The 10,240-nt window shown below is 34.9% G+C and overlaps 2 protein-coding genes across 4 annotated transcripts; both read left to right on the top strand.

Moving 5' to 3' along the window:
* Positions 1-1,388: 1,388 nt before the first annotated feature.
* Positions 1,389-5,735, top strand: LOC130723831 (uncharacterized). Of its 3 annotated transcripts, none has more exons than XM_057574968.1 (14): positions 1,389-1,512; positions 1,593-1,744; positions 1,843-1,891; positions 2,086-2,232; positions 2,436-2,557; positions 2,664-2,733; positions 2,868-2,958; positions 3,342-3,411; positions 3,532-3,627; positions 3,724-3,823; positions 3,912-3,995; positions 4,086-4,177; positions 4,580-4,705; positions 5,599-5,735. In XM_057574968.1, the coding sequence occupies exons 1-14, from the start codon at positions 1,449-1,451 to the stop codon at positions 5,668-5,670; spliced, it is 1,335 nt and encodes a 444-aa protein (XP_057430951.1). In that variant the 5' UTR covers positions 1,389-1,448; the 3' UTR covers positions 5,671-5,735. The 3 variants fall into 3 exon arrangements, with proteins under 3 accessions (XP_057430951.1, XP_057430950.1, XP_057430952.1); XM_057574967.1 differs by having other exon boundaries at positions 5,523-5,671; XM_057574969.1 differs by lacking the exon at positions 5,599-5,735 and having other exon boundaries at positions 4,580-4,860.
* A 2-nt stretch (positions 5,736-5,737) lies between these two features.
* Positions 5,738-8,546, top strand: LOC130723832 (ATP-citrate synthase beta chain protein 1-like). The gene is made up of 8 exons (XM_057574970.1): positions 5,738-5,878; positions 5,973-6,102; positions 6,185-6,312; positions 6,519-6,624; positions 6,859-6,935; positions 7,131-7,201; positions 7,300-7,584; positions 8,217-8,546. The coding sequence occupies exons 1-8, from the start codon at positions 5,738-5,740 to the stop codon at positions 8,290-8,292; spliced, it is 1,014 nt and encodes a 337-aa protein (XP_057430953.1). The 3' UTR covers positions 8,293-8,546.
* Positions 8,547-10,240: the final 1,694 nt, after the last annotated feature.

The raw sequence follows: 10,240 nt of genomic DNA on the forward strand, positions 1-10,240 counted from the left end.
ATCAATTGGTTCAAGTCTGCCTCATAAACCAATAACAGAACCCTAAATGGCTAAACTATGGAGAGAATGAAAGATTGAGAGAGAATTAGAATAAATTAAGGGATAAAATGAATTGTTTTTTGGATAAATAAATATTTTAAACTATATTCTTGGTGATATAACTGATATCGAATAGTTTTTAAATAGATGATAATTTTGATGTAACTTCCCTTTTTAATTGACTAATTTCTAAAGAAGAGAAAAGATTTTTATTTATTTTATTTTGGTCCACTATGAGTTTTTATTTAATGAATCCGTTTCTAATACTACCCCAAGTTTCAATTCGTTATTCTTAAACTATATGTTCTTTTTTTCAATTCTTATGCTATCTATGGCTTGTATTGTACAGTTGTGCTATCTGTTTGGGTATTTTTTAACAAAAAGACAAAATTTGGCCTTGTCTCAAGTTTTTTTTTTTCGAGGGCCTTAGGCAGCTGCCTTTTTTGTCTAAAGGGCTCCACAGCCTTGTTCATGTACTACCTCCACAAAGAAAATCTCTTTGAACACTAATAAGAATTCCCAGCACCTTTTTTTTATGAATTTTAATGAAAAACACAAAAACCATAAGGAAAACCCCAAAATGTAATGAAAAATAAACCCTCATCTCCCTCTCTTCCATTTCACTCTCCTACAATCCCAATATGACGAATAATCCCTTCGCTGAAGCTAATCGTAGATTAGATGTATGATAACTTTTGATTGACCGTTGGGGATGATATGCTCATTCCGTGGGAAGAATTTCTAATATTTTAATTTATTATGTTATTTATGATAATGTTGCGATCCTCATTCAACGAAGTTTCATATTACGATGTGTTCTCATGTGGTTTAATGAGCACATTAATAGGAATACAAAACTTCGATAAATAGGAATTGTAACATTGTCACGAATGGCGTAAAAGATTGTGAGTTGAAATTCTTTCCATCGAGATTGCATTTTCTTCCCTAATATTGAGAGTTTTTTTCGTTCAATATACTTAATACCGAGAACTTAAATTGTCAGTAAATATTGACAGTTACAACCATCGGTAATTATTTTAGACAAGCTCGCCACAGATTTTAATTTATTAATAGGCCATCAATAAAGCAACATTACCAATAGTTTTAATTGATTACTAATGGCCTTAATGAGAAGCCGTTAAAAATTACATTTTTTTCTTGTAGTGACGACAACGGGGGAAGAAGATGATAAATGAGTCACCTCTGTGATGCTACACCAAATCTTCTATCAAATTTAAGTTCAACTTTTTATTAGAAGAGTTGGGAGCGGTAGGAATCGAATTCTCGACCACTTGATTGTATGGGTTGAGTAAGGAGAAACAAAATAAGTGGATTAATGAGTTTTAGAACTTACACATATTTTATCATCGGTGTAATTATCCACTCAGAACAGTCACTTGGAGTGTTTGATGCTGGGAATGGCTCTGAGATGTTTCTGCGCCCCAGATATTCCAACTCAGTACCAAAACCATGGTTCTTCCCTGCTAAAACCTTTTTTACTTGTCTCTTCTTTTTCTCTCTCTAACATACTCATAAAATTTGAAAATTTCCAGTGAAATTGGAACAGAGAAGCAGCAATAAGAAGTGTCTTCAGAATGTGAAGAGTCTGGTCAACACTATTGAGCTTCCATCCATTTCATCTTCTCCACTTGAGTCTCTTCAGAGAGGCAACTGGGTCAAGCTCATTTGTGGTGCAAGCTTTGAGGTAATGCAAATTTTCATAAACAAACCCAACCATGCTCTTCCTTTTTATTTGTTTTAACTTGTAAGTGATTTTAACCCCCTCTCTCTCTCTCTTTCTAGGATGTTGTTGATATCAGAAATCTCAGTTTGGTTTACACTCTTGCTGGAGGTAAGGTATTATATACTTATGATTTGTTTGAGAATAATGAAAATAAGCAGAAAATTGTATATGCATGATAATTAGAAAATTATCTATGTCTATTGGTGTTCTTGTTATTTTTTCAGCTATGCAAACTTGATATTTTGAGGAACTAATGAGTAAGGAATATCATGTGAGTTAAATTGGATTATATATGGATGCAGTTGACTGCATTGACTGCGCTGCTGATGCTTCGGTTGTCAGCGCTGTGAATGAAGGAATTGAAGCTGCAAGAGATATATTATGCATTCGAAGGCCGTGGGTGATGATCAGTGTCAATGATGACAAAGACCTTCACTTTCGTAAGGCTGGTAGGGCAATCAGTTCTATGGAGCTTCATTGTTGTATTTGTGTTTTCTATGTATTATATTTCAGCAACTCTATAGGTCAGAAATCTTGTGATATAGTTTGATATTCAAATATACTAGTTTAAGTGCAAAATTTAATGAACATAAAGCTCAGTCTATCACATATTGGCAATTCATGCTAATTGCTAGTAATGCCTTCTGAACAGAATTTGATCCAGAGGACTGTCCAGCAGACTGTTCACGGCCTTGTGAAAATGTGTGCCCTGCTAATGCAATATCATTCCAACGAAAACCTAATGTTGGAAATATGATGTTGGAAAACCTAAAGGTTTTAACTTGATTTTACTTAAATTTTTAAAGGTGATTTTGTCAAACGTTCAAGCTTCATTTCCACAAAACAGAACTTGTAATATTCAATTGGCTTGAACGTGCAGGATGGAGTCATCACTGAACGCTGCTATGGCTGTGGTCGCTGTCTTCCAGTTTGCCCCTATGATAAAATTAGTGAGATACTTTCCAGTTCAATCTGAGAATATCAGTTCTTAATATTCTCTTAATAATTTATTTCAAATATGTTAGTTAGTATCTCTGTGATATTTTTTAATTTTAGACAATATAAACTTTCCACAATTGTCCAGGAGAGGTAACATATGTTAGAGATGCTATCACAACTGCTGATCTCATCAAAAGAAATGATGTTGATGCTATGGAGATACACACAAGTGGGAGGTAATATTACAGATTAAATTGATCATGTCATATAATACTAGGATATAACTGTAATCACTCTAGTAATATGTTTCGTGATTGCTATGTCCATAATTTTATCAATCAAGTAATGAAAGTATGATTCTCAATTCTCATATACATGTAATGCATTTAGTGTTCACCAAGCTTTCTATGCTTGAGGCACAGCACAACCATGTTCTCTTAGATTGCTTGTCTCTTTTCTTCTATTTTATCAGAGGGAAATGATTTGGAATAATTCAACAGATTATATGCAAAGACCAAATCTTAGTTTTCAATAACTTGAAATCTTAATATGCTATTTCTACGATGTTTGATTGACATCTCTAATCCATTTCCTCATCTGACATATGATCCCTCTAAAGGCAGAGTACACTGTTCGAAGAACTCTGGTATGCTCTAGGAGACACAGTACAAAATTTGAAGCTAATAGCAGTAAGTGGTGCCTTCAGCCTGTTCTAATATTTAAGAGGGTATAAGTAATACCTTTCTACAATAACTTAGCCTCTACGCTTTTTCCATTTGATTCAACAATTTATTATTAAAATGGTCCAGGTTAGCTTACCTAATAATGGGGATTCAACAATATCCTCCATGAACAAAATGTTCTCTATTATGAAACCCAGTCTTCGAGGCTTCAACTTATGGCAGGTGCACCCTTTCTCTTTATTCAACTGTTTGAACAACTTCAAATGTTAGTGAGCCAAAATTTATTCTATAACAAATCCATCTTTGCCTTATATGAAGTTAGATGGCCGTCCCATGAGTGGAGATATTGGGAGAGGAGCCACTAAGGAATCAATTGTGTTTGCTGCTCATTTGACTAAAGCAAAAGATAGACCTCCAGGTCTGTATCAATAATAATTCGATCTATGCCCCCTTGAAAGCTATATCTATCCTAATTCTGCTAATGTTTCAGCACCTTAACATGGTAGGTTTTCTTCAACTTGCTGGTGGAACTAATGCTCACACAATAGATGGGTTGAAAAAAGAGGGACTCTTTCAAACAACTATAACCGGTAATGTTGCCACTTTGTGACTTTGTACATTCTCTTGTTATCACTCCTTTCTCCATTGCATTAAAATGAACCTTCTTTTTTGGTTCCTAGAGTACCTAGATGATGAAATGTCAACAATCAGCTCATCTAATTCATCACATGTTTTAATTAGTGGCATAGCTTACGGTGGCTACGCACGGAAGGTAACACATGATTGATGCCCTTCTTTCATTAATTTTCCATGTTTTTACTATGACCGCGTGTGGAAGGGTTTATTAGAGTTTATCTTATGGCATAAGTGCTTATGCAAGTGTTTGGGTGAGCTTATGAAAATAGCTAGTGACCTACCTATAAGCTGTTTTGAGTTCATTATCATAAGCTGCGCAGATTAGCTTATGAATAAGCACTATACCTACCTATTTTGAGCTTATTTCAATTAACTTATCAAATTAGCTTATGAATAAGTATGTATGTGATAAACACTTAATTAAGTTGTTTACCCAAACACATCCTATATGTAGTTACATAAAAGTATAGATGTGAGTCGCATCATGGGACTCCGGCATGTCAATTTATCCAATCTTACTATGTACATCTTTGTTCAGATTGTTGGTAGAGTATTGCGATCCATGCAGACCCAACATGGTGGAGCTGCTTCGATTGAGGATCATCCGGAGCATCTCTTGATGGCTCTTAGGGAAGCACTTGCATTGGTTGGACCTGTTAAAAATGTCTGTGATCCATGACAACCTCACAGTTTAAGTACTTTCTTTCATGCAGCAATATGCATAATAGTCTTTCGATAGTAGTCAATACTAATAGGTTCTGTAGCTTGATGCTTTCGTGCAATGCATGAGCAAGACATAGCAAGTTGAGGTTGGATCAATGTATATTTTGGTCTAAAATAAAGTTCAAGATAAGACCTTTTTAAATAGAACTTGAACTTACCTTTGAACCTTGCAGTTGTATCCTAACTTCCTATTTAAAAGCATTTGTCAATGTTAAGCAAAATCGAGGGTTTATTTCAGGTTCAAGAAATCATCTTAAGTTATCACCTTTTAAAGCTAATAAGATAATTAAAACTCAAACCAAGTTGTGTTATCACTTGTTTATTGCTTTGTTTGGAGATTTCAGGGCTCATTGAACAAGACAGATTCCCCATGTTATGGATATTTTACTTAAACATGGGTCATCAGTTTGCTGAATTTGACAATGCAAGCTTTTATCATTTTCATTCACCTTTAAGGAATATCAATTCTAATCATTGGAGAATATATAAAAATGTAAATACCATGTATATTTCTGTAAACAATTGTTGTATAAATTTTGTCTGCGAAAGCATCAGTCTCCCTAGTGTAACAGCTATTGGCTAATTCAATCATAAATTTGAAATATATGTACTTATTGATAGGGTATGAAAATGACTAAATGAGATATAAATTTCTGTGTAAACAATAATTTTAATATTCTACATATATTAATCTTATCGTTTAAAGCAAGTTGAAGTTAATTTTGTTTTTTGATAATATTCAATAATACATAACACAGATTGTCAAGAGGGTAAAGTGTCCTTTGGAGCTCACGCTGATTTACTCATCAAAATTTACCACGTGTCACATCACAGGTGGCTCTGGAAGTGATATTTTTCAAATCAAAATCTCTTAAGTGTTGTGTTATATGTCCCCACCATGTTTAAGGAATGCAAAACCTCCCTTTAAGGTTGTTGTTTCTCGAATAATATTTAAGGGTAGAGAGGAGAGTTAATGTCTCACACCCCAACAAAGAAAAAGCTCAAATCTAATATGGATGTGAATATGGAGAATTCAGGAGCTGAAAGTAATGGTTCTCATGCAAAGAATCAGGCATTAAGGGATGTTGCGGTTAAAGAAACATTTGACAAATTGGTCAGTTCAGTTCCATATCTTCAATGTATAATGGAGATTTCTACTTTTCTCTCCTCTCCCTTTGTGCACAATATTTGGCTCTATCTTTTGTTAGGTTGAAGAAGAAAGGAAGAAGATGGTCCCACTGAAGGAAACAACTCCTCCACCAATCCTTGAAGCTGCAATTAAGAATGGAAATGTCCGGGCACCAACTCATATTACTTCCACCATTTGTGATGAAAGAGGTACTATACTAATATACTAATGTTGTACATGTGATTTAGAAACTGTGTGTCTCTCTTTTTGATAAAGTTTTGTTTTTGGAAGGTGAGGTGCCATTATATGCTGGTGTACCCTTGTCTTCCATTATTGAAAAGGGTTATGGCATTGGTGATGTTATCTCTCTTCTCTGGTTCAAACGCAGCCTTCCCCGTTACTGTACTCAATTTATTGAGGTATGTGCAGTGCTTTCCGGCAATGTTTTTCCCCATTATTTCTGTTTATGTTTTTCACTGGAGTATTTGAAATTGTTATACACTCTATAAAGAAGTTTCTTCAAAATTTTCTACTCAGTTTTCCATTTAGTATTTCTTTTCAAAACAAACAATTGATATATCATCTTCCAGTTTCTATGGTGCTAATGTATTATTACATTGGTCAGATGTGCATCATGTTATGTGCCGACCATGGTCCTTGCGCCTCTGGTGCTCACAATACTATTGTGACAGCAAGGGCTGGGAAGGACCTGATTTCTAGTCTAGTATCAGGTAAACACTAAATACATGCCTCTCGGTGCGTCTACTTCTGAAGCAGACTTAGTGTGTTTGGATACCAGTTAAGTTTGATTGAGCGGGCTTTTATTATAATCCCATAAGAAAAGTTCTGTCCATTTTTTTTTTCTTGAAGTGTGCTAATATACATTGGCACAATGGCACTGATGTAAACATATATCCAAACATAGTCTTACTATATTGTGGGATGACCAAAACTTTCTGAAACAGGTTTGCTTACAATTGGTCCTCGATTTGGCGGTGCCATTGATGATGCAGCTCGCTACTTCAAGGATGCTCATGACAGGGTATAATATGAGTAATTTTCCAACAAAGCTGGATGGAACTAGCCAACTAAAATATAATTGGGGAGAGGGGTTGTAAAGAAACTAATCCTAATGAGATATTACATTCTAAGTGAAAATCAGAAACTCCATACAAACATGTACTTTGTCTTTCATCTAGCATGTGGTGCTATTATTATGTACTTTGTCTTGTCTCAGGGGCTTACGCCTGATGAGTTTGTTGAAAGCATGAAGAAGAAAGGAATTCGCGTGCCAGGAATAGGGCACAGGTAATGAATGTAATTTTGATCATTCACTAAGTAGTAGTTCTGTTTCTGTTGCTATGAAAAATGAAAATTTATGAGACTTGGTTTTGCTTTGTTAACAGGGTCAAGAATAAGGACAAGAAAGATAAGAGAGTTGAGATGCTACAGAAGTTTGCACGGGCGCATTTTCCTTGTGTGAAATACATGGAATATGCTGTTCAAGTTGAAGATTACACCCTCTCAAAGTCAAATAAATTAATTCTCAATATTGATGGTGCCATTGCATCTCTTTTCTTGGATCTTCTGGCTGGTTGTGGAATGTTCACAGAGCAAGAGATCAGTGAAATTGTGGAGATTGGCTATCTGAATGGGCTCTTTGTGCTGGCACGCTCCATTGGTCTGATTGGGTGAGTTTAAATTAGTCAATAGGTACATATTTCATGTGAATTGGACATTATTGAAGTTTTGGAATTTTGTCCCTTTTTTATCCACAATTCTCTTGTGGTCCATGGAGTTACACTTTCATTTAGGCGGTCCTCACAGTCATTAATATTGGTTGTTGAGTGGTTACCAACACTAGATATTGAAATTCAGATTTCCTGCTGTCTAGAAAGTCAGTGTAAACCCTAAACTCTGTTTTGAGGGCATAGTAGACCTTTTTAAATTGAGTCGTCCGATCCCTAATTCCTAGCACCTGGGAGTGCATAGTAGACCTTTTTAAATCGGAGTCGTCCGATCCTTGATTCCCAGTACCTGGATAAGTGAAATGAGGAATCTGACGACTCTGATTTAAAGAAATATGCGGTAAACTTAAAATCAAAGTTGAGGGTTTACACTGACTTCATTGAATTCAAAACTCTCTTAGTGCGGGAGTGAGTAGATATTACATGTCTTATATATGATGGGACTCACATAAATTTCAACTGATAAAATAGAATGCTGGAAATAGAACGTAAAAGTGAGTGTTAAGGTACCGCTCCTTAAAAAACCAATTATACATGGTTTGGTCTAGTTGATTGATCCTTGTTTAAAATTTCAGCCATGCCTTTGACCAAAAGAGATTGAAGCAACCCCTCTACCGCCACCCATGGGAGGATGTTCTCTACACAAATTGAGAAGGTTCTGTGTTATGGCTGGCTGGAAAACTTCGCTTCGTTTCAGATTAGGAATCTGTTGAGAAATCATGCATCTCAAGTATCCTGGAATAAATTTTTTAGATGTTAGAGTAGTGTTGCCATCAGTAAGTTGAAACGAACAAATTCACTGTCAAATTTGAAATTACTACTGTAATTCTCTTGGTGAAGATGTTGAAGTAAATGATTGCCAAGTTCAAGAGCTTTTAATTCTGCTAAATAACGTTGTTAATTAATCTGACTGCATCAGCATGTATTGCGTTTATTACTTCTTTATTCATAGAGTATATAGCCGACAGAACACGAGGGGATTTTATGGAACACGAGAGGCCCTCGTTTCCCATGCTGGGCATATAAAATAGGTCTACATGGACATTTGTATCAATTTCACACACATGTCACTAGATCACATCACATATGCACGTAGGTATTCACAAATTACTGAATTGACGGTCAAGGCATATACTAATCAATTCCAATCATTACATGAAAATGTGAGGTACCATGTATCATATATTTGTCAATTCATCATTGCTTTCCACGAGTGCCTTTCAATGCCCGTGACCTCAACTACTGGCTCTTTCTTAAATCAAAGATAGATAACAACTCGGTATCGTCAGTGATATGTATGTCTGTTTAGAGCCCGTTTGGATGTAAACAAAAAAAAGTATTTATTAGAGTTTATTTAGCTCTTTTTTAGTAGATAAATCTCTAATAGACTCTAAGAAGTTGGTGTCCGAACGGCCCCAAATAGAAGAATCCTAATAATAGTAATATCCACACTCAAAAGAGACATGAAAAGAAAGATAGGTAAGAAATGGGATTTGTAATACGATAGAAAAAAATATATATAAAAGGAAAAAAAACGAGTGGAAAATGATGAAGAGAAATTGAGTATGAAGTGTGTGAAAAATGATGGAAGAGAAAGTGAGTATGAAGTGTGTGTGTCTTTTTTATGCTTTGTTTGGATTCATGAATGAAAATAAAAAGGAAACAATAATAAAAGTTAATGAAAGAAAATAGAGGGAAAATAAAGTGACAAATTTAAGATAGTTTAGTTCCCTCAATATATATATCGTCAAAATTGTTTGCTGATTAAATTTGGCACAACTGTTGGAATACTACCGATGACTATGATTGTTGGTAACTTATGGACAAGGGAAGCTATCAATAAGTTACTAACCATCAAGGCCGTCGAAAAACTATTGACACCTCCAACGATAAATAAACAAGTGAGAAAGCTGCCGAAGATCTAAATCAACGATAATTCTATATTTTTATAAATACAATTGAATTTTTTTTGGCATAGTTTTTGTTGAAATTTCTTTTGACATAGTTAAAAAAAAATAACGAAGTTACCGACGACACATAAGAGTCGGTAATTGCCCTCCACAAAATTCTACTACCAACCGACGGGTCGTCGGTAATATTGATTATTTTCAACCGTGACATTTCCGTTGTGAACCCTAGCAAGAATCCATCCTAATTTTGAGAAGTTTTTTCGGATTTTAATTATATCCAACAAAATATTAAATTTTCCACCTCTTGGTGCAGTATCATTTTAATAACAAGAAGACACCACCATAATTGATCTTAAAGTTCACGCCAGCAACGACTCTGTGGACCATATCTATACTGAGATTGATTTTTTATGGCTGAACATGCCTCCATAGCTACAATTGAATATTTATCAAGTCAAGACATTTTCTCAAATTATCAGCCAGTCAGTAGCCACCCACCCAACAACCTCTTCCCTTTACAAATATAAAAGAATTCAATTTTTATTTTATTATAAGACTGGAAGGTGTATTCTGAAAAATAATAATGAGCACAACAAAAAAAAAGCACACGAACATATCCTTCAGAACTAGTAGGTTGAAATGTTCTCATCATTGAGACTTGTGAAGAAAGGTTAGGTACAGTCAATTCA

This window comes from Lotus japonicus, chromosome 6 (assembly GCF_012489685.1).
Source record: "Lotus japonicus ecotype B-129 chromosome 6, LjGifu_v1.2".
Lineage (NCBI taxonomy): Eukaryota > Viridiplantae > Streptophyta > Magnoliopsida > Fabales > Fabaceae > Lotus > Lotus japonicus.